The following is a 24,855-nucleotide window of genomic DNA, read 5'->3' on the forward strand; positions in this document are numbered from 1 at the left end:
TATCCAATATCACTTGGTATTACTGTAAATCTTGGTACTACAGAGTTATATAAACACACGAAGAGTCCGTAGAGGTTCATCACCTAAATGACATCACTTCCTGTGACGAGTCGATATCGAAAGTAACTAAAGCAAAGCGAGTAGGTCACAAAGCGGGTACGTCACTCCCCGCCGCTACAGAAGAGCAGACGGAATGTTTCGTTGTAAGTTAATTATCCTTCAATATGACTTACTGGCGTGCGGATTAAAGGACAGTCATTTACCTTGGGCTTAACTACTTTTCCCGAGTATGCTACTTTTTAAACCGTGTTTGGTGTAAAGTTTTATTCTCGTTACATAAAAGCGAAAGTGTACAGGTGTAGATGGACTACGGGTCGCCCTGTTTCATCACGGAAGTGTCTGGTCCAACTACATACATGTCTGGGTCTGAAATACAACGTTATTCTGTTTTCACGGTAATCTAGACGGTCATTTCTAAGTACATCGTCGGTAAAACGTCTCGTCGATATGCTACATTTAGCCTGAATGTTTCGACAACCTTACATTTCACATACGCGCATGCGCGGCTGAAGGGACTGTTGTTAAAATGCTCTTTCGTTCTGTTTTGATTACAGATCCGCAAATGTCTTTGGTTAATTCTGAACTAGACTATATAAATTTTCAGATTTCATTTGCACTGGTTTTAACTGTGTAGTGCTGGACAATACTGATGATTTAAAAGATTTACTGTAATGTAATGGCAACAAATGTCACACACCGTTACATCAATCTTGCATCAACGTTGCATATGTTTATACGGGACAGATTCATCCTGCAGTGACACCAGGTTCATTATAATCAGTGTTTCAGTGTCCTGCTCCTCCTCTTTATGATGAACTGTTGACAGGGAGCAGAGAGCAGCATCTCCAGTGTCCAGCTGTGTGTGTGTGAAGAGGAACAACTCCATGATGGAGCCTCATAACTCCAGCAGTGAAGGAGGAACCTCTGACCCAAAGTGAGGAGCTTTACATCAGCACTTAATCTGAGGAAACAGGAAGAGGGAATATTCAGGATAAATGAGATGTAGTGAAGGACGTAATTACTCAACACTTTCCTCATCTTCATCAGGGTGAAGAGAGCAGCATCTCCAGTACCCAGTTGTGTGTTAATGAAGAGTGAATCATCTCCAGTACCCAGCTGTGTGTCTATGAAGAGTGACTGGTCCATGGGTGAGCCTCTTGCCTTCAGCAGTGGACCTGTGACCTCTGACCTACAGTGAGTGATACACTAATGACAGTTTTTAGCTGTGTATTTAGTTTGTGAAGAACAGGATTACAATTTGAATCACCATTATGAGAGTAAACACGATGAGAAATACAAGAACTAGACTGATTCAGAACTGCAAGTTTTTTCTAATAAAGTGTCTAGTGTGTACCGGTACAAGGTGTTTCTAATAAAGTGTCTAGTGTGTACCGGTACAAGGTGTTTCTAATAAAGTGTCTAGTGTGTACTGGTACAAGGTGTTTCTAATAAAGTGTCTAGTGTGTACTGGTACAAGGTGTTTCTAATAAAGTATCTAGTGTGTACCTGTACAAGATGTTTCTAATAAAGTGAGGCACTATTCACATAAACATTATTCTACATCACCAGAGTTAAAGTCACGTGCAGGTTCTCTGTGTTGGTTCTACTGTCACTACAGCATTTGGGTTCAGTGTCCCTCAGTCTGGGAGCCCAGTGAACCGAGACATGTTCAGATGTGTTGGGTTATTCCACATGTATCACATCATCATTATCATCATCATCATGTACCTGAATATAACATGTATTCATGAATGTAACATGTAGTCATGAATGTAACACATTTCATGAATTCATGTCTATAAAATGTAAAAGTTGTTAAAGTTGTTTGTTCTGTTTGTCCACAGTGCCCAAAAGAAACCTGTAAAGATTTCTAAAGACAAACTGGAGTCAGTATTCAAGGTGTGTGTGTGTGTGTGTGTATATGTGTGTGTGTGTATGTGTATGAATGTGTGTGTGTGTGTGTGTGTGTGTGTGTGTGTGTGTGTGTGTAAGGTGTCATGCTGAGCTCCACCCTCTCCTGTCAATCTGTCTGTTTGGTCCCTCTAGCCCCGCCCAGCCTTTCCCTGTTTATTCTTCCCATGTGTTTTTCATGTCTGTCTGTCCCTCCTTCCATTCAGTAACTCCGCCCTGTGATTATCAGTCCCACCTCTTCACAGTTGACTTCTCTTGTAACACTGTCCTATTTAATCTCTGTCCCTTCTCTTGTTAGTCTGTCCTATTTAATCTCTGTCCCTTCTCTTGTTAGTCTGTCCTATTTAAACTCTGTCCCTTCTCTTGTTAGTCTGTCCTAATTAAGCTCTGTTGATTCTCTTGTTCTGTGGTGGTTCTTGTATTGGGAGATATTGTATTATGTTCTGTCTTGCTTGAGCTCTGTGGTTGTGTTCTGTGTATGTGGATTGTGTTTATTGTGTGAGTGAGAGAAGGGTCTTATCATTAGTGTTTACATCACAGATCATTTATAAAACTTTATAAAACTACCTACAATTGAAACTTTAAATTTATTATATTATAATATATTATATATATTAGACTTTTGTACTTAAACTTTTGTAATAAACCATAATGTCCACAGGACCACCCAGTTCCTCTCAGTTCAGTCCTCTCTTATTTTTAATGGATTATCCTGTGTTATAATCATCTGTCTGTAACACTGTAGTTTTACTGATACTGTTTATTCAGGAGCTGGAGCACAAAATCATCTCTCTGGTGAAAAATGAGCTGAAGAGATTCAAGAATCTACTGAGTCCAGATTACCCAGCATGCACTGAGAGACAGGTGGAGGATGAGGAGGATCAGAGCAGTGTCAGAGAGGGGGCGCTGAAGATAACACTGCACGTCCTGAGGAACATGAACCAGACAGACCTCGCTAACACACTAGAGACCAGTAAGAGCTCTGGGTCATGACATCATAACATCACTTTATTACTTCAGAGGGAGGACACTGTTGGTGAATCTCAGTTCACAATGAGGATCTTAAATCAGTGTTGGTCTGTCCTCAGTTGACCTCCCTTCAGTGTAGTCTGCTCAGGTGCAGATTCAACACTCTCCTACATTTATCACTGTTGTCATGTGACTTTAGAATGTTGGAGTTTTGAGGATACGTTGTTATTCTATAGAACTGAGATTTGACCAATCAGATTTGACCACAGGTCACTGTCTCATGATGTCTTACACAGGTGTGTTTTCTATTTCCCTCCATTGTCTCTCAGATGTCCAGTCTGCTAGTTGTAGGTCTCCTCAGTCAGGTGACAGTTACCAGTGTGTGTGGTGGAACTTCAGCTGGTGTAATGGCTTCCTCCATCAACGCATGTGTTCTCCATTTCAAACTGCTGATCATTCAGTGTTATTGATACCCAGACACTCTAACCATCCTCTAATTTAACTCTTACAGTACTTCAATTACCTGAATGTATCATGACCAATCTATGGGGACTAAAAATCTATTCATAGTGATGAATTAATGTTCAATTTATATATCGCCTTTCAAGATACTCAAGGTCGCTTTACAATTTTAACACAAGTCTTACACAACCAATCACACACCAGCGAGAAGTGTACTCTCTACAGGAATCCACAGCCCCCTGGGGGACTGTAATAATGATGTCTTTTCTTGTATTTCCTGTGATGAGTCTGTTATGATTGATCCTAAAGACATTAACATGTGTGCTGTTGTCTTCCTCTTTATCAGAACTGGCCCCTGCTTGCTACAGAAAACTCAAATCCAAACTGAGGGAAAAATGTCAGAAAATTAATGAAGGAATCTCACAGCATGGAACCACAACACTTCTGAATGAGATCTACACAGAGCTCTACATCACAGAGGGAGGGAGTGGAGAGGTGAATAATGAACATGAGGTGAGACAGATTGAGACAGCATCTAGGAGACCAGCAATACAGGAGACACCCATCAAATGCAGTGATATCTTTAGACCCTTACCAGGACAGGACAAAGCCATCAGAACTGTGCTGACTAAAGGAGTGGCTGGAATTGGTAAAACAGTCTCAGTGCAGAAGTTCATACTGGACTGGTCTGAAGGAAATGTAAATCAGGATGTTCTCTTCATATTTCCACTTCCTTTTAGGGAGCTGAATTTGATGAAGGAGAAAAAGCTCAGTCTGGTGCAGCTTTTTCATTGCTTTTTTCCAGAAACATGTGAATTAAAACCAACTCACTATACATACTACAAAATTCTGTTCATCTTTGATGGTCTGGATGAATGTCGTCTTCCTCTAGATTTCCAGAACAATGACAGCGTGTGGGATGTAAGAGATTCAACCTCAGTGGATGTGCTGCTGACAAACCTCATCAAGGGGAATCTGCTTCCCTCTGCTCTCCTCTGGATAACCTCTCGACCAGCAGCAGCCAATCAGATCCCTCCTGAGTGTGTTGACCAGGTAACAGAGGTGCGAGGGTTCAGTGGCCCTCAGAAAGAGGAGTACTTCAGGAAGAGAATCAGAGACCAGAGTCTGTCCGATAGAATCATCTCACACATGAAGTCATCAAGAAGTCTCTACATCATGTGCCACATTCCAGTCTTCTGTTGGATTGCAGCCACTGTTCTAAAGAGGATGTTGGGTGAAGCAGAGAGTGGAGAGATCCCCAAGACTCTGACTCAGATGTTCACACACTTCCTGATCTTTCACATCAAACACAAGCACCAAAAGTATGATCAGAAAAGTGACAATGACCCTCAACAAACTAGAAAACATGTTTTGGCACTGGGAAAACTGGCTTTCCAACAGCTGGATAAAGGCAACCTGATCTTTTATGAGGACGACCTGAGAAATAGTGGCATTGATGTCAGAGAAATGTCAGTGTATTCAGGAATGTGCACTCAGATCTTCAGAGAAGAGTTTGGTCTACAGCTGGGGAAGGTGTTCAGCTTTGTACATCTGAGTGTTCAGGAGTTTCTGGCTGCTTTATATGTATTTATTACCTTCATCTCCACCAACACCAATGTGCTGCAACAGCAACAACCTGGATTGGTCAAAAACACATTGTGTGACTTCCTCAACAGTGCAGTGGACAAGGCCTTACAGAGTCAGAATGGACACCTGGACCTTTTCCTCCGCTTCCTTCTGGGTCTCTCACTGGAGTCCAATCAGACTCTCTTACGAGGACTACTGACACAGACAGGAAGCAGCTCTCACAGCAAAGAGGAAACAGTCAAGTACATCAAGGAGAAGATCAGGGAGAATCCATCTTCAGAGAAATTCATCAATCTGTTCCACTGTCTGAATGAACTGAATGATCATTCTTTAGTACAGGAAGTCCAAACATACCTGTGGAGAGGAGGTGACACTCGTCTGCGTGGAGCCAGGCTCTCTCCTGCTCAGTGGTCAGCTCTGGTGTTTGTGTTGCTGAACTCAGAAGAGGAGCGGGATGAGTTTGACCTGAGCAATGTCCCATTAGAGGAATGTCTACTGAGACTGCTGCCAGTGGTCAAAGCATCCAGAAAAGTCATGTGAGTATTTTCATTTAGAGATTAACAGTGGACGTAGCACTGGATGCTCCCGAATCAGAAGGTCTATGACAAATGAAAAAGAGAGTGAGAGAAATTTAGAGAGAGAAGGGTAGAGAGGCCCTACATTAAAAAGAGAAAGAAGATTCGAGAGAGAAGAGTAGAGAACCTGCATTAAAAAGAGAAAAAAAGAGAGAGAAAAGAAGAGAGACCCAACATAGAGACACCCAAGAACAATTTCACAAGATACTGACACCACTTGATGAGGTTATTTATCAGGACACTTTCCTTGTGGTAATATCTTTTAATTTCACATACACATATGACAAATACCCCAATATAAAACATGAACATCGATCTGGGCCGGCCGTGACAAATATTAAGATAAGACAAAGATTTATGTCTTTTTAAAAAGTCCATTTCCTTTTAAAAAAGGGGAGGGGGGGGAAGGGGGGCGCTGCCTCTGTGCTCTGGGGTGTGGGGCCCTGGGTGCGGGGGGAGCAGGTGCTGGCCCTCAGCGGGGTGGTGGGACATGGGGTCCGGTGCCTAGGGCCCTGCCCGCGCGGGGGTGACCTGCGCCCCTGCGGGTCCGCCGCTGGGTGGGGTGGGTCAGTCTGCCTTGTGTCGGGGCATCGGGTCTGGGCCTTGGGGCTCTGAGGTGCCTGGGTGGTGGGGGTGGGGCGGTGGCTGTTGGGGGGTATCTGGAGTGGGCTGGGGGCGCTGGGTTTCAGACTCAGACCAGCTTATCTTCAATCCTGTTTATGTCTGTTGTTGCTTGATTACCAATCGCACAATATGGTTGTGGGTGCTTACATGAGTTTGTTGTGCATATGGGATGAATGTGTGTGGGTGTATATGGTGAATATGTGTTTAGGTGAATGTGGATGTCCAGACCGGCTACTCTCTGCGGTGGGGGGTAGTAAATCACGGTGCCTAATGAGCCAGCTAGTTAGCTGGACCTATGGACCTATGCATTCCCACCACCCACCCACCCCTACTTACAACACCCCCCCCCCACACATACAAACACACACAGTCCTTTTACATTTAGGATCCTGGGGGGCAGGCATGTTACCCAGAGGTCAATGAGGTGGACCTGCTGTCATGACCTCACCCGTCTCCTCACCACTGTCTGTCCCTCAGTTTTTACTGCACTTTACACATTGAGGGCTTTTGAGGGGACGGTGTATACAAACACTGACCAGTGGCCCGGGGCTTTGTCCACGTTTGTCCCAGCACCTGTCCCCTCAATTTTAACTACACCATAGTATCACACACTACCATACATGCATATACACCAACACCTACACACTACACAGCACTGGGGGTGGAGGGGTGGGAATGCCTTCCTTCACCCGTTTGCTGCTCCCTGCCGGGACAGGGATGGGTCGCTAGCGCAGGACTGGGCTGGTGGCGTCCTGGGGCTGCTGCCGATCCTTGCTGGTCCAGCCATTTGCCCCCGCCATGGAGGGTGTGTTAGTTTGGATGAATGTGTCTTTGTCCTTGTCTCTTTTTGTATAGGTGGGTGAATAAGTACATGTTGGGGGGGGTGTATATGGGTGTGTATGTATATATTGGGATTAGGGATGCAAATTATCGATTAATTCATTAATCGTTAGTTGACTGATCTTATCGATCGACTTTCGATTAATCGATAAGCGGGGTTTTTCACCTGAATTTCAGTGTTTCAATAGGGCTTTTAAAAATATCAGCTAAATATACTGCTCAAAAAAATTAAGGGAACACTAAAATAACACATCCTAGATCTCAATTAATAAAAATCTTTGAAATCAGTTGAAAATCTCTCATTTCTACCTGTTGTCTGTTCCATTTGCACAAGAGCAGTTGAAATTGATTCACAATCAGTGTTGCTTCCTATCTGAACACGAAGTGTGGATGACTTGGAGTTACATTGTGTTGTTTAAGTGTTCCCTTTATTTTTTTGAGCAGTGTAGTTAAAACACTTTGTTCAAAAAGTATATATTATATTATGATAATTATATTGTATTATATTATATATTGCTCAAGTAATTATGCATGAGGAAATTTTTATGGTATAACAAAATACATTCTTTCATTTTAAAAAAGGAATAAATTAAGGACTGGCTCAGTTCAATTTGAAACATTAGACATTAAAAAAAATGTTTTAAAAAAAGAAGAAATTAAATAGAGAGCCAAACAGAATATTATTGAGCCCATGTTTGGACAATGTTTCTAGCTTTGTAGTGAACACATGCTGTAACGCGAACGGAGAGTGCCCAAGTTTCCACAACATCATTGAGCTTGTCAGTTAAACTGTCAGCGGTGTGTCTATCCGACATGTTCGTCGTAATCAGCACTGCAGATTTTAGCTGCCAGTTCTCGTCAGTGTAGTGGCACGTCACAGTAATGTAACTTTATGTTGTTAGAGCCGTCCAACAATCTGTTGTAAGGGCTACAGTAGTAGCAGTAGATAGCTTTGTTTTTAGCTCACTCGTATTTTTTGTAGCGAGCTTCGAAAACGCTCGCCTTCCCAGTGTAGCTGTGATTTTAGGTTGACCAGGTGCACTGGTGATATGCAGGACAGCTGCATGCATGGTGTTCAAATGATAATTGAGTGAGCTAGTGGAACTGTTGTACTTCAATACCGCATTACACACAGAACATTTGACTTCTTTGCCTAAATTAACAATGTTAAAATTGTAGCGACTACTACTCCTCGCAGCGAGTTCCCTAACAGACAGGCACTTGGCCCTTTAAGTGACACTGGGAGAGCGGCGCCTGCGCGCGCCAGGGGAGGGGTAGAGAACAGTGCTGTTGTTTGAGTTGCGTGGAAAATAAAGTTTCCTTCCTTGGGATTTTCTGGATTACGCAGTTTCTGCCTCGTTTCCCGAACACGCTTCAAAATGGTCCCACACCGCACGTCTTTTCGCCCGCTTCATTTTGTTTTCCACTCTGGTCTTTCGCGACACGTGTTCACCTCTCGTTCTTACGCTCTGTTCAAGTTAATACAGGAGCGCTCTCTAATGATTAATCGTGATTAATACATTTTGATCGAGTAACGTCTTAATCGACAATTAATCGAAAGTCGATTAATCATTTGCATCCCTAATTGGGATGAATGTGTAAGTATATTTGTGGGTGTATACATGTCCGTAAGAGTGTATATGGGTGTGGGTGAATGTGTGTGGGAGTGTATGTTTGTGTAGTTGTATATATGTGTGAGGGTCTATATATGAGGGTGAGTGTGTGTGTGTGTGTGAATAAGGATGGGTGTAGGTGTATACATAATGAGGGTGTATATAAGGGGGTGTGTGTATGTATGTAGGGGTGTATACATGGGGGTGAATGTAAATATGAGTTTGAGTGTATGTGTGAGGACAGCTGGTTCTGGGTCTGGGGCTTGGTACGTCCTCTCCCGGCTGCTCCCCTGTGGTTACTTCTCCCCTTTTTTCTGTCTTTTCCCTTTTTATTTTCTCTCCCCCTCTTTTCTATATTCTATCTTCTTATGGTCCACCTAACCCCAATAATTGTTATCACTATTGCACTGTATTATACAGAATTGTTATCATTTGATCTGTACATAAAAACAAAGTTGTCCTCCAAAGATGGGGGGTGGAGGAAGTTTTATTAATTCATTCCAAATATTTTCTGTTAAAGTTAACTACATGAACACACACACACACACACACACACACACACACACACACACACACTCCTACATAGAGCCTACATATTAATCGCAGACACACACAGACTTAAACACACGTAATCCAGACGTAATTCAAAGTCAATGCCAAAAAAACAGTCCAGGTCAGGTACACACAAAAAGAAGAAAAAACAGACAGAGGTACAAAAAGGGAGAATCCAGGAGAGCAGTGAACTAGACAAACTGGGTTGAACCACAAAGAGAATAGAATACAGGAAAAACTCTTGGTATGCTTTCAAAATGTCGGCAATACTTCACAAAGAGTTTTGCGAGTGTCCTGATATATATAATAGCCTATGACAAGAACCAGGTGTGAACTATTACTGAGGGGAGGAGGAACGGGTCAGACAACGTGGGGCATTCTGGGAGTTGCAGTCTCCAGGGTTGAGCTGCATGACAGATACAGAGGATAATTTATTCAGCAGTTCAGATTCTGGAATCCAGCATCATCTGATTGATCTGTATTTTGTACTGTATTTACTCCTCCTTTACAGACTGTCTGGCTGTGGTCTCACTGAGGAGTCTTGCAAATCTCTCACATCAGTTCTACAAACAGAAAACTCACTGAAAGAGCTGGAGATTAATAATAATGACCTACAAGATTCAGGAGTGGAGCAGCTCTGTGCTGGACTGAAGAGTTCAAACTGTAAACTGGAGATTCTCAGGTGAGTTTTCTGTCAATTTAATCTGGCATGGAAACAGTGAAGTGTGGTGACACTACAGGGTTTTAATAAATATTAAGATAAATATTTATGTACTTTTAAAAGTAAATTTCCTTTTTTAAAATAATAAAACTCCTTTGAGTACAGTATAAAAACATCTACCACAATGCATTGCAAGACAATTTCATTCTTTATTATTTTATGAGGTTTTCGTTCTTTATTAATTTCAAATATTTTCTGTTAAAATTAACTACATGAACTACATTTCATTGACTGACCACATTGCGGAGAGAAAAAAAAATGTGTGATGCATAAGTAGATTTACATAATCTCCTAGAAGAGAAATGTAACACTCTAAAGAGACTCATATGAGTCCTTGTTCAAATCTATGTGGGTATTTATGGAAACGTTCACACTCCTACACAAAGCTGAACACACACACACACACACCTGCATAGAAGCGACAAACACACAGGTTGTAAAACAGCTCTGCCCCAAGTGTGTTATTAATGTTCCAAATCCAGACATCTACACTACTGTAAAAGAAAATGTGGCAATATCTTTTGATTTCATTTACACATATGACAAATACCCCAATATTAAAATGACATGTAATGAAAAATCCACCTTTTCAGTGCTTGTGCACACACATTTGACAACATTATATCAAAGTTCAGAGCTAAACAGGTTAGGATTATTAGGTTTAATATTGTGGAGGGTGTTTGGTGGTGTAGGATCATATGTGAGGAATGGATATGAAACCTCACAATGACAGTAGTTTATTATAAAGCACAGGGTGAAGCCTCCACTACAGTTACTGGCCTCTGCTTTGATACTTTTTAATCTGTTAATGTAATTAATTTCATCCTATTTTACAAGATACTGTGATGTGGGGTACATATTAGTCACAAACGTACACAGACTTAAACACACTTTGTTTATTGAAGTAAATGGAGGAAACAACTGGGCAGAGGGATCCAGACGTAATCCAAAGTCAATGTCAAAAAAACAGTCCAGGTCAGGTACACACAAAAAGAAGAAAAAACAGACAGAGGTACAAAAAGGGAGAATCCAGGAGAGCAGTGAACTAGACAAACTGGGTCGAACCACAAAGAGAATAGAATGCAGGAAAAAACGTTATGTATGCTTTCAAAATGTCGGCAATACTTCACAAAGAGTTTAGTGAGTGTCGTGATATAAATAATAGCCTATGATGAGAACCAGGTGTGAACTAGTACTGAGGGGAGGAGGAAAGGGTCAGACGACGTGGGGCATTCTGGGAGTTGCAGTCTCCAGGGTTGAGCTGCATAACAGATACAGAGGATAATTTAATCAGCAGTTCAGATTCTGGAATCCAGCATCATCTGATTGATCTGTATTTTGTACTGTATTTACTCCTCCTTTACAGACTGTCTGGCTGTGGTCTCACTGAGGAGTCTTGCAAATCTCTCACATCAGTTCTACAAACAGAAACCTCACTGAAACAACTGGAAATTAATAATAATGACCTACAAGATTCAGGAGTGGAGCAGCTCTGTGCTGGACTGAAGAGTTCAAACTGTAAACTGGAGATTCTCAGGTGAGTTTTCTGTCAATTTAATCTGGAATGGAAACAGTAAAGTGTGGTGGCACTACAGGGTTTTAATCAATTTTAAGATTAATATTTATGTACTTTTAAAATGTCAATTTCCTTTTAAAAATAATAAACTTCCTTTGATTACACTATAAAAAATCCTACCACAAGGCAATGCAAGACAATTTCACAATTTATTATTTTATGAGGTTTTCTTTCTTTATTAATTCCAAATATTTCCTGTTAAAATTAACTACATGAACTACATGTCATTGACAGAGTCCTTGTCCAAATGTATGTGGGTATTTATGGAAACGTTCACACTCCTACACAGAGCTGAACACACACACACACACACACACACACCTGCATAGAAGCGACAAACACACAGGTTGTAAAACAGCTCTGCCCCAAGTGTGTTATTAATGTTCCAAATCCAGACATCTACACTACTGTGAAAGAAAATGTGGCAATATCTTTTGATTTCATTTACACATATGACAAATACCCCAATATTAAAATGACATGTAATGAAAAATCCACCTTTTCAGTGCTTGTGCACACACATTTGACAACATTATATCAAAGTTCAGAGCTAAACAGGTTAGGATTATTAGGTTTAATATTGTGGAGGGTGTTTGGTGGTGTAGGATCATATGTGAGGAATGGATATGAAACCTCACAATGACAGTAGTTTATTATAAAGCACAGGGTGAAGCCTCCACTACAGTTACTGGCCTCTGCTTTGATACTTTTTAATCTGTTAATGTAATTAATTTCATCCTATTTTACAAGATACTGTGATGTGGGGTACATATTAGTCACAAACGTACACAGACTTAAACACACTTTGTTTATTGAAGTAAATGGAGGAAACAACTGGGCAGAGGGATCCAGACGTAATCCAAAGTCAATGTCAAAAAAACAGTCCAGGTCAGGTACACACAAAAAGAAGAAAAAACAGACAGAGGTACAAAAAGGGAGAATCCAGGAGAGCAGTGAACTAGACAAACTGGGTCGAACCACAAAGAGAATAGAATGCAGGAAAAAACGTTATGTATGCTTTCAAAATGTCGGCAATACTTCACAAAGAGTTTAGTGAGTGTCGTGATATAAATAATAGCCTATGATGAGAACCAGGTGTGAACTAGTACTGAGGGGAGGAGGAATGGGTCAGACGACGTGGGGCATTCTGGGAGTTGCAGTCTCCAGGGTTGAGCTGCATAACAGATACAGAGGATAATTTAATCAGCAGTTCAGATTCTGGAATCCAGCATCATCTGATTGATCTGTATTTTGTACTGTATTTACTCCTCCTTTACAGACTGTCTGGCTGTGGTCTCACTGAGGAGTCTTGCAAATCTCTCACATCAGTTCTACAAACAGAAACCTCACTGAAACAACTGGAAATTAATAATAATGACCTACAAGATTCAGGAGTGGAGCAGCTCTGTGCTGGACTGAAGAGTTCAAACTGTAAACTGGAGATTCTCAGGTGAGTTTTCTGTCAATTTAATCTGGAATGGAAACAGTAAAGTGTGGTGGCACTACAGGGTTTTAATCAATTTTAAGATTAATATTTATGTACTTTTAAAATGTCAATTTCCTTTTAAAAATAATAAACTTCCTTTGATTACACTATAAAAAATCCTACCACAAGGCAATGCAAGACAATTTCACAATTTATTATTTTATGAGGTTTTCTTTCTTTATTAATTCCAAATATTTCCTGTTAAAATTAACTACATGAACTACATGTCATTGACAGAGTCCTTGTCCAAATGTATGTGGGTATTTATGGAAACGTTCACACTCCTACACAGAGCTGAACACACACACACACACACACACACACCTGCATAGAAGCGACAAACACACAGGTTGTAAAACAGCTCTGCCCCAAGTGTGTTATTAATGTTCCAAATCCAGACATCTACACTACTGTGAAAGAAAATGTGGCAATATCTTTTGATTTCATTTACACATATGACAAATACCCCAATATTAAAATGACATGTAATGAAAAATCCACCTTTTCAGTGCTTGTGCACACACATTTGACAACATTATATCAAAGTTCAGAGCTAAACAGGTTAGGATTATTAGGTTTAATATTGTGGAGGGTGTTTGGTGGTGTAGGATCATATGTGAGGAATGGATATGAAACCTCACAATGACAGTAGTTTATTATAAAGCACAGGGTGAAGCCTCCACTACAGTTACTGGCCTCTGCTTTGATACTTTTTAATCTGTTATTGTAATTAATTTCATCCTATTTTACAAGATACTGTGATGTGGGGTACATATTAGTCACAAACGTACACAGACTTAAACACACTTTGTTTATTGAAGTAAATGGAGGAAACAACTGGGCAGAGGGATCCAGACGTAATCCAAAGTCAATGTCAAAAAAACAGTCCAGGTCAGGTACACACAAAAAGAAGAAAAAACAGACAGAGGTACAAAAAGGGAGAATCCAGGAGAGCAGTGAACTAGACAAACTGGGTCGAAGAGAATAGAATGCAGGAAAAAACGTTATGTATGCTTTCAAAATGTCGGCAATACTTCACAAAGAGTTTAGTGAGTGTCGTGATATAAATAATAGCCCATGATGAGAACCAGGTGTGAACTAGTACTGAGGGGAGGAGGAACGGGTCAGACGACGTGGGGCATTCTGGGAGTTGCAGTCTCCAGGGTTGAGCTGCATAACAGATACAGAGGATAATTTAATCAGCAGTTCAGAATCTGGAATCCAGCATCATCTGATTGATCTGTATTTTGTACTGTATTTACTCCTTTACAGACTGTCTCTCTGTGGTCTCACTGAGGAGTCTTGCAAATCTCTCATATCAGTTCTAGAAACAGAAACCTCACTGAAACAACTGGAAATTAATAATAATGACCTACAAGATTCAGGAGTGGAGCAGCTCTGTGCTGGACTGAAGAGTTCAAACTGTAAACTGGAGATTCTCAGGTGAGTTTTCTGTCAATTTAATCTGGAATGGAAACAGTAAAGTGTGGTGGCACTACAGGGTTTTAATCAATTTTAAGATTAATATTTATGTACTTTTAAAATGTCAATTTCCTTTTAAAATAATAAACTTCCTTTGATTACACTATAAAAAATCCTACCACAAGGCAATGCAAGACAATTTCACACTTTATTATTTTATGAGGTTTTCTTTCTTTAGTAATTCCAAATATTTCCTGTTAAAATTAACTACATGAACTACATGTCATTGACGGAGTCCTTGTCCAAATGTATGTGGGTATTTATGGAAACACACACTCCTACACACCGCTGAACAGACACACTCCTACACAGACCTGACTGAAACACACTGCTTGTAAAACAGCTCTGCCCCAAGTGTCTTATTAATGTTCCAATTCCAGACGTCCACATCCACAGTACTGTGAAAGAAAATGTGGCAATATCTTTTAATTTAATATACACATGACAAATACCCCAATAATAAAATGACATGTAATGAAAAAACCACCTTTTCAGTGCTTGTGCACACACATTTGACAACATTATATCAAAGATCAGAGCTAAGCAGTTTAGGATTATTAGGTTTAATATTGTGGAGGGTGTTTGGTGGTGTAGGATCATAGTTGAGGAATAGATATGAGACCTCACCATGACAGTAGTTTATTATAAAGCACAGGGTGAAGCCTCCACTAGTTACTGGCTTCTCTAGCACCCCATACTGGCTGCTTTGCAAATGCAGTGAGGACACTGTCTTTCTCCCTCTTTTTCCCTCCTTTCTGCAGATTGTCTGGTTGTTTGGTCACAGAGGAAGGCTGTTCTTCTCTGGCTTCAGCTCTGAGTTCAAACCCCTCCCACCTGAAAGAACTGGATCTGACTTACAACCACCCAGGAGACTCAGGAGTGAAGCTGCTCTCTGCTAGACTGGAGGATCCCCACTGCAGACTGGACACACTCAGGTATGTAGGAATCCCCTTAAACACCCTGTGTGTGAAAACACACTCCAAATGTGAGAAGAACAGTGTCATACATAGAAACAGCACACATGACACACACATGGTCTTATTCCTAAAATACATACAGTATCATACATGACACCAGTAGCAGCTCGTCAGTAGGGGGCGCTGGGGTGCCGCCCTCATCAAATTATCCAGAGAAAAAATGTTACTTAGACATATGAACTTATGTAAATTATATATTGCAAAAGTATTATGAAACTAGTAATACTGGCAATTATCGTACATTTAAAAAAAGATCAATAATTCTATCTAGATGTAAGCACAGGTGATCACACCTGCTTGGCATTGCTGCCTGACGCACCTCCGACGGTGCCATTGTGTGGGCTGCAGGGTCGTCAGCTGGGGGGGGCACCCTTCACTGATGTTTCACTCCATTATCCCCCAGAACATCTCTGGGTGGTGGAGCAGCGACAGGGACGTCTCCCTACCGCCCCCTGCAGCCTGCTGAAGGATCTGTATTCACCCCACTCTCTGACCCCAGTGTTATTATTGTTGTGTGTGGAATGAGTCGCAGGGGACTGTGCATGTCAGGGACGTCCATCTCCCTGAATCAAGCACAAGTACTGACCGCATACCAGGACGTCTCCCTCAAGAGCTTCTTTCCCCCATGTGTCATCCTTCCTTCTGAGCCACAGCCAGAAGCTCCCTTCCTCACCCTCCTCTGCAAGGTCGCGAATAGCTCACCTCCTGTTAGGGCCTGTGACACCCAGAGTTTTCAGTAGCCTCTGTGTGGATGTCCCAGTGAAGCCCCTGCATCCGACCTCCACTGGGAAGATGAATGGTCTCCACTCAGCTTGTGAGCACGTTGCTGCCAGCTCTGCGTACTTGTCCTTCTTCCGTTCGTACGAGGACTCCATGTGCTCCTCCCATGGGATTGTCAGCTCTGCCATGATGACGGCTTTGGCAGGTGCTGACCAGAGCACGATGTCTGGGCGCAAGGATGTTATAGTAATCTCTGCTGGGAATTTCAGTTGGCGGCTAAGGTCGGCTGCCAACTGCCACTCACTTCCTAGCGACAGGAGCGACCGCTCTGTCCCCGTGCTGCACCGTGCTGTCGTCCCTGACCTGGTAAACTGGATCCACATCGGGGAGGTGGGTAGGCTTGCTGACCGGTTTACCTGCTGTCTGCGGGCTTCCAGGATCTCTGCGAGCTTGCGCAGGACCTTGTCATGCTGCCACCTGTACCTTCCCTGTGACAGCGCTGTCTTGCATCCAGAGAGGATGTGCTTTAGGGTTGGACTTGGGGAACTACAGAGATGGCAGTGTTCTTCTGTGCCAAACCAGGTGAGAAGGTTCCGGGGGCTCGGTAAGGTGTCGTATGTGGCCCTAATCCGAAAGCTCAGTCTTGCCTGGGGAGTTCTCCACAAATCGGCCCAAGTGATGGTTCTGTTTAGCACAGCCTCCCAAGTAGTCCATCTGCCTTGCTGTTGCTGGCTCACTGCTGTAATCTTGTATGTTTCCTCCTCCATCTTGGCAACTTCAGAGATCACAAGATCCTTCCTCTCCTTCCTGGTCGCTTTGGACCAGCTCTTTGGTGCTACTGCCCATCCCAGACCAGATCTGCCCAACTGTGTAGCACCAACGATCTCCTGGTGCTTCAGCCGTTCCACTGCCTGGTCAACTGCTTGGGATGCATTCCACTTCCGTCCAGTGTGAATCTGAGGGTTGGCAGCTCGAATTGCCGGGTCCGTGGAGTCTCTCAGTTCGAAGTGGAGTCTCACCTTCTCCTTTTGTCCACTGAATGTCTGTGACATTATATGTGTACCGTATACTTCCTGTGTGTGGGGCGCTGGACTAATGGGTGTCTATGTAGGTCCTTAAACTTTTGGCATACATGTGATCTGGAGAAGCTCTTTAATTGGCTGCCTTAAAGTTTGCTGCGGGACAGAGAGCTGCGCCCCAGACACACCTACTTTTATCAGTAGCCTATCAGTATAGTTAATTATTGATCCTGGAATATTCTTTAAAGGTTTTGACTCCACACACAAGGCAGTGAATGTAATCTGTGAAGTCTAGACCCTATAGAGGTGTGTGTGTGTGTGTGTGTGTGTGTGTGTGTGTGTGTGTGTGTGTGTGTGTGTGGGACAGACTGTTCAGTTATCTAGGTGCATGTGTGTGTGTGAGTAATAGAGCTTTCTTCCTCTATTTCTATATTTCTCTCAGGACAGAGCCTTCAGAATAAAAAATAACTGTGTGTGTGTGTGTGTGTGTGTGTGTGTGTGTGTGTGTGTGTGTGTGTGTGTGTGTGTGTGTGTGTGTGTGTGTGTGTGTGTGTGTGTGTGTGTTCTTTAGGGTGGATCATGCAGGGAAGATCAGTCTCAAACCAGGACTAAGAAAATGTAAGCAGTTATGTAGTTAATACATACACACACACACACACACACACACACACACACAGATATACACAGATATTCACACACTCACACACAGATACACACACACACACAGAAAATATAACCAGCATGTATATATATATATACACACACACACACACACAAATATACACACGCACACGCGCACGCACGCACGCACGCACGTACACACACACACACACACACACACACAGATATACACAGATATTCACACACACACACACACTCACACACAGATATACACACACACACACACACACACACACACAGAAAATATAACCAGCATGTATATATATATATATATACACACACACACACACAAATATACACACGCGCACGCACGCACACACACACGCACACACACACACGCACGCGTACGCACACACACACACGCACACGCACGCACGCACACACACACACACACGCACGCACACACACACACTCATATACACACACACACACACACACACACACACACACACACACACACAGTATTTGTGTGGTCTCCTCTAATGTCTCTTCTTGTGTGCAGATGCGTGTGAGCTCACACTGGACCCAAACACAGCACACACACTTCTCTCTCTGTCTGAGGGGAACAGAAAGGTGACGTATGTGAAGGAGCAGCAGACGTATCCTGATCATCCAGAGAGATTTGATTACTGTCCTCAGGTGATGTGTAGAGAGAGTCTGACTGGACGCTGTTACTGGGAGGTTGAGTGTAGTGGAGTTGCTGATATAGCAGTGACATATAAAGGAATCAACAGTAAAGGAGGCAGTTATGACTGTTGGTTTGGATACAATATAAAGTCCTGGAAGCTGCGCTGCACTAATAACAGTTACTCTGTCTGGCACAATTATAACTACACTGACATCTCTGCCCCCTCCATCTCCAACAGAGTAGGAGTGTATCTGGACTGGCCCGCCGGCACTCTGTCCTTCTACAGTGTCTCCTCTCACACACACACACTCACACACTTACACACACTCCACTCCACATTCACTGAGCCCCTCTATGCAGGGTTTGGGGTTTGGGATTCTGACTCCTCAGTGTGTGTGTGTGAGCTAGAATTACCTCCTGTGTACTGGAGCAACACCTGAGTCTCCATGGAAACACACACTCCTCTACACACACAACTGGAGAACAAAATCTCTCTCTCTCTCTCTCTCTCTCCCTCCTCTTTTTCTTGCCTCAACAGTTACTGTCTTCTCTGCATTTCTAGGTTTAGGGGTAAATGAAGTCCTGTGATTACATGCAGAGTAGTTAACCGTGCAGTGTAGAACCTGCTTCTACATTTTACTGTTTTATCCAGTATTTTACATTTATGCAGAAATTTCCCTGCAGTTCCGGTATGTGTCCAGTAGATGGTAGCAGACAACCACATATTGATATACAGTATCATAACTGGGCAAAGTATAGGATTTTGTGTGTGATTTTGCTGGTTAAATTGCAACATATGTAAAGTGTTTTATGTTTTGATGTGATGTACATTTGCTTTCTTCTGTCCATTAAAGAGAAAGACTGAAATTTACTCCAGTCCTATGGAGTGAGATTACTGTCTTTAATACAAGAGAGCAAAGATGAGGTTCAATCGAGCAAGTAAGACACACTGAGCAAAACAACCGAGCAAAACCAGTGACAGTGAGAGCAGAGAAACAAGAATCACACAGTTAAGTGTGTTTGTTTCACTGTTTTAAGCACACGTTTGTTTTTGCTTGATTCTCTGTTTTCAGTGCACTTTTCAGTTTTTTGCTCACTTCTAAAACTACCACACAGACATTTTATTTGAATTTTAACGTCATTTGGACATTAATGCCAAGCTAAAGAACATTGATAAACATTTCAACCACTTTGTGCTTGCAAAGCAGAATCTGAGAACAGTTGTAAAAGAACTTGGCCTCCTCCAGCACAACATCATTCAGTCTGAACCCACTCACTGGAGCTCCACGCACCACATGAATCAAAATCAAATCAAAATCAGATTTATTATCACATCACCAGAGTACAGGTACCCCGGTGAGTGAAAAACTTGTGTGCATGTTCCACAATTTGCAGCAACAATATTACAAAGATGTATAAATTACAAACAATTTAAACTATGTACATTTAAAGCTTACTCTGTATGTCTTAAAAATAAAAATAAGTATTGTTCTAATTTTTGATATCTACAATATATTAAATATACATGTGATATTGCACAGAAAATGGAGATGAATGTAACAGGTTATGGAGATTATACTGTTGTATAGAGGTGCCTGTAATCCCAGTGAGTATGATGCTGTATTGATGTCAGAGCAAGGTATGGAGTGAGTATATGGGAGCGCAGGGCTAGAGTATTGTCTCAGGTTGGTATTATTAAGGTATGGAGTGAGTATATGGGAGCGCAGGGGTGGAGTATTGTCTCGGGTTGGTATTATTAAGTCCAATAGTCCAGCAGTGCAGAGGTGCAGTGTGAAATAAAGTGTTTTGGTGCTCATGCATGTAATGGAGGGTGTGGGTTGGTCAGAGCCGAGATTACTGGCTGTTCAGGAGCCTGGTGGCATGGGGGAAGAAGCTGTCTCTGAGCCCACTGGTTCTGGCTTTAAAGCTTCTGAGCCTCCTACCACTCGGCAGCTGAGAGAACAGACAGTGTCTAGGATGGGAGGAGTCCTGCTAGGATGGGAGGGGTCCTGCTAGGATGGGAGGAGTCCTGCTAGGATGTGAGGGGTCCTGCTAGGATGGGAGGAGTCCTGCTAGGATGGGAGGGGTCCTGCTAGGATGGGAGGAGTCCTGCTAAGATGGGAGGGGTCCTCCTAGGATGGGAGGAGTCCTGCTAGGATGTGAGGAGTCCTGCTAGGATGGGAGGGGTCCTGCTAGGATTGGAGGAGTCCTGCTAGGATGGGTGGAGTCCTGCTAGGATGGGAGGAGTCCTGCTAGGATGGGAGGGGTCCTGCTAGGATGGGAGGAGTCCTTCATGATCATTCTGGACTTCCTCAGGCAGCGGCTGGTGTATAAGTCCAGCAGGTTAGGGAGCTGAACCCCGGTGATGGACTGTGCTGTTTGTACTACTCTCTGCAGAGATTTCCTCTCAAGATCAGTGCAGTTCCCGTACCAGGTGGTTATGCTGCCAGTCAGGATGCTTTCCACAGTGCAGGTGTAGAAGGTCTTGAGGATGCTGGGCTTCAGACCAAACCTCCTCTGCCTTCTGAGGAAGTAGAGGTGCTGGTGGGCCTTCTTCAGTACCTGTGTGGTGTGCACTGCCCATGTCAGGTCCTCGCTGATGTTAACACCCAGAAACTTAAAGCTGCTGACCCTCTCTACCACAGTCCCATTGATGTGGATCTCTGGGTGTACTCTCTCCCACCTCCTGTAGTCCACGATGAGCTCCTTGGTCTTACTGACGTTTAGAGAGAGGTTATTCTCCCCGCACCATTCTTCCAGGATTTTTACCTCCTCCCTGTAGGCCGATTCATCATTATTGGAGATCAGGCCCACAACCGTTGTGTCGTCAGCAAACTTTATGATGGCGTTGGAACTGTGTGTAGCAGTGCAGTGGTGGGTGTACAGAGAGTACAGGAGCGGGCTGAGCACACAACCCTGGGGGACTCCGATGTTGAGGGTCAGAGAGGAGGATGTGATGCTGCCCATCCTTACCACCTGCCGTCGGTCCGTCAGGAAGTTCAGGATCCAGCTGCACAGTGTGCTGTTCAGACCCAGATCCCGGAGTTTGCTGTCGAGCTTCGAAGGAACGATGGTGTTGAATGCTGAACTGTAGTCTACAAACAGCATTCTCACATACGTGTCCTTCTTGTCCAGGTGGGAGAGGACAGTGTGCAGCGTCAGCGCGATTGCATCATCAGTGGATCTATTTCTCCTATACGCAAATTGCAGAGGATCCAGGGTGGCAGGCAGTGAGGAACAGATGATGTCTTTGACCAGCGTCTCAAAGCATTGAGGTCACGATGGAGGTCTACCATGCTACCATTGGGCACAGTTATAAACAAACATGGTGTCAATTTTCACTGCTATGCGGATGACACTCAACTTTACATATCAGCCAAACCCGATGACAAACTCAGTTTAGGAAAAATTGAGGCCTGTGTAAGAGATATTAAATGCTGGATGTCTCTAAACTTCCTACAATTAAATGAGGACAAAACAGAAGTTCTCCTTGTGGGCTCTAAGGCCACAAGACAGAAAATTCCAAATTTAATGCTTAATCTTGCAGACTATCCCATTACACCTGGCACAGTAGCCAAAAACCTAGGCGTCATACTCGACTCCGACCTATCATTTGATAAATATATAGATAATACTACTAGGATAGCTTTTCTACATCTCCGCAACATTGCCAAATTAAGAAATGCATTATCACAGGATGATGCAGAAAAATTGGTGCACGCATTTGTTAGCTCTAGACTAGACTACTGCAATTCACTACTGTCAGGATGTTCAAATAGGAATCTAAATAAACTTCAAGTAGTTCAAAATGCCGCAGCTAGAGTTCTGACCAGAACTAGAAAATTTCAGCATATTAGACCAGTCCTATCAGCCCTGCATTGGCTCCCAGTTAAATTTCGTATTGATTTTAAAATTCTATTATTAGCATATAAAGCACTACACGGGCTTGCCCCTGAATACCTCCAGGAACTTATTTCCTACTATGAACCCCCACGTCAACTAAGATCACAGGGTGCTGGTCTGTTATTAGTTCCACAAATTAACAAGGTAACAGCAGGGGGAAGAGCCTTTTCTTATAAGGCCCCCCAGCTTTGGAATAATCTTCCTAAATGTGTCCGGGACTCTGACACAGTCACAATCTTTAAATCTAGGTTGAAAACCCACTTATTTAGTCTAGCGTTTGATAATTAATTTCCCCCTTAGATAAAGGTACAGATCCAGGGGTTCATAGACGAAGGGTTTTATGGTAGACTGGGGTACTGGTGCTGTCATCCTGTCACTGCTCGTGGTCACTCAAGTTTGTTGACAGTGCAGTGGACGGATGCCATTGTCTCAGAATGCCCCCAAGCCTATGTTACCTTCTGGTTCTGCCTTTTTTTAGCTAGGCTGTAATAATTTAACTTAGTGCCGGAGTTGCTGCCACACTCCAGAAATGTTTATAATTTTACCTGTCCTGTATATGTCCTCATACAGAGCTAATTTTCCCTGTTTCATTTCTCCACATGGCTGCCCGCCTGCTTGAGGAATAATGAGATGAGGAGAGACAAGCGATCCATCCTGGCCGGCCACCTCCTGCCTAACCGGATGCCTACACCATGATGGACATTATTACATATTTTTCGGTCTAAATTGACATTATTGCATCTTTTACATTCTGTCTACATTCTGTCTATATTGTTGTTGTTGTCATGGTGACCGGTGTCGGCCAGAGGAGGATAGGCCCTTTTCACAACAAAACGGAAATACGTCACCGCCGGGTAAAACAAGTTCCGGTACTCGCAGAAGATAGTTGTTGTCAATTCACCTCAGCATGGAGCGTGTGTTTACTTCATCCCTGTCGTCGCTGCCGAGACTGAATTTTAAATACGTTTCCAGTATCGTTGGAGAACATTCAACAACGAACGGTTCCAAGTTAAATAGAGGCTACAAATTGTTTGTAGAATAATTTATTCACTTATACCAGGGTAAGCTAACACCAGCTAGCACTAGCTAGGTAACTATTATTTAAGGTATAGCTGGTTCCATTAGTCATCCTACGGAGTGGTAAAACAGTCTATATTATTATGATATATATTATAATATTACAAATGATACTGACAGCTTTAGTTAACAATATCTAGCTAGGTTAAGCTGGGCGTACACTGTGCGATTTTTGGCCCATTTTCAGCCGATTTTTCACTCGTGCGACTATTTTTGCGATCGGGCTGAGTTTCGGCTCAATCGCGTGTCGTGCATTGTGTAGTTTACACGGGTAAACAAGGAGCGATTCACACCTCACGACCAATTCCCGATCAGAAATCGCAGCGTCGCAAGAATATCAAACATGTTTGAAATTCAAATCGCTCCTCGTGAGAGTATCGCACTGTTGAAGCAGCTCCACGAGCCGACTCTCCCTGCGATTTAGTCGTACAGTTTGAGCTGGAGCTGAGTACATGATTTAAAATATCGTACAGTGTACGCCCAGCTTTAGCAAGCCAAGGGACGTCAGCTATTGATTGTTTGGTTTACATCAGTATCAATAAAGTTCATGACACACACCAAGTTATTACGTGTTATTGTTTATTCAGTGTCCAATATAGTCGACAGCAAAGTGATGGTCAGAGCTGGATGCTACCGAGCAGAGCTGGATGCTAGCGGATCACAACTAGTTTCAGAGCTGTTTCAGTGGAACAGTTGCTGTCCGCATTTGAAAGAGCAAACTCTCGACTAGTAGATGTCGTGGTGTACTGCCAGCCGAGAGCTTGCTCTTTTCTAGCTAGATGCTATCGGATCGGGGCTAGAAGCTATCGGATCACGGCTATAAGCTATCGGATCGGGGCTAGAAGCTATCGGATCACGGCTAGAAGCTATCGGATCACGGCTATAAGCTATCGGATCACGGCTATAAGCTATCGGATCACGGCTATAAGCTATCGGATCACGGCTATAAGCTATCGGATCACGGCTAGAAGCTATCGGATCACGGCTAGAAGCTATCGGATCACGGCTAGAAGCTAGCGAACCGGGGCTAGAAGCTATCGGATGACGGCTAGAAGCTAGCGAACCGGAGCTAAAAGCTAGCGAACCGGAGCTAAAAGCTAGCGAACCGGAGCTAAAAGCTAGCGGACCAGAGCTAAAAGCTAGCGGACCAGAGCTAAAAGCTAGCGGACCAGAGCTAAAAGCTAGCGGACCGGGGCTAGATGCTATCGGACCGGGGCTAGATGCTATCGGACCGGGGCTAGAAGCTAGCGAACCGGAGCTAGAAGCTAGCGAACCGGAGCTAGATGCTAGCGGGTAACAGCTAGATGCTAGCGGACGTACGTGTACTCCCAGCCGAGAGCTTGATCTTTCAAACGCGGACAGCAACTGTTCCACTGAAACCGGCTGGGAACA

The 24,855-nt window shown here is 43.1% G+C and overlaps 2 protein-coding genes and 1 long non-coding RNA gene across 5 annotated transcripts in view; all 3 read left to right on the forward strand.

The window, feature by feature from the left end:
• LOC143497856 (uncharacterized) overlaps positions 1-24,855 on the forward strand; it is a 74,478-nt gene that overhangs the window by 35,619 nt on the left and 14,004 nt on the right. The gene's annotated exons all lie outside the window — the stretch shown is intronic.
• LOC143497849 (dorsal-ventral patterning tolloid-like protein 1) overlaps positions 1-24,855 on the forward strand; it is a 52,329-nt gene that overhangs the window by 19,657 nt on the left and 7,817 nt on the right. The gene's annotated exons all lie outside the window — the stretch shown is intronic.
• LOC143497844 (NLR family CARD domain-containing protein 3-like) lies at positions 131-24,182 on the forward strand. Of its 3 annotated transcripts, XM_076993440.1 has the most exons (11): positions 131-203; positions 887-994; positions 1,108-1,254; positions 1,905-1,959; positions 2,740-2,944; positions 3,749-5,525; positions 14,249-14,419; positions 15,220-15,393; positions 17,746-17,792; positions 18,358-18,494; positions 21,619-24,182. In XM_076993440.1, exons 2-11 carry the CDS (start codon positions 945-947, stop codon positions 21,715-21,717), a joined length of 2,862 nt encoding a protein of 953 aa, XP_076849555.1. In that variant the 5' UTR covers positions 131-203; positions 887-944; the 3' UTR covers positions 21,718-24,182. The 3 variants fall into 3 exon arrangements, with proteins under 3 accessions (XP_076849555.1, XP_076849553.1, XP_076849554.1); XM_076993438.1 differs by lacking the exon at positions 21,619-24,182 and having other exon boundaries at positions 18,358-19,354; XM_076993439.1 differs by lacking the exon at positions 21,619-24,182 and having other exon boundaries at positions 151-455; positions 18,358-19,354.

This window comes from Brachyhypopomus gauderio, unplaced genomic scaffold, assembly GCF_052324685.1.
Source record: "Brachyhypopomus gauderio isolate BG-103 unplaced genomic scaffold, BGAUD_0.2 sc113, whole genome shotgun sequence".
In the NCBI taxonomy this organism is placed as follows: Eukaryota; Metazoa; Chordata; class Actinopteri; order Gymnotiformes; family Hypopomidae; genus Brachyhypopomus; species Brachyhypopomus gauderio.

Excerpts from the sequence above, each read along its gene's own strand:
- LOC143497844 (XM_076993438.1), top strand. The coding sequence starts at position 945 with ATGATGGAGCCTCATAACTCCAGCAGTGAAGGAGGAACCTCTGACCCA. Across the intron at positions 1,255-1,904 it reads CCTGTGACCTCTGACCTACA|TGCCCAAAAGAAACCTGTAA; the intron begins GTGAGTGATACA and ends GTTTGTCCACAG. Across the intron at positions 15,394-17,745 it reads TGCAGACTGGACACACTCAG|GGTGGATCATGCAGGGAAGA; the intron begins GTATGTAGGAAT and ends TGTGTTCTTTAG.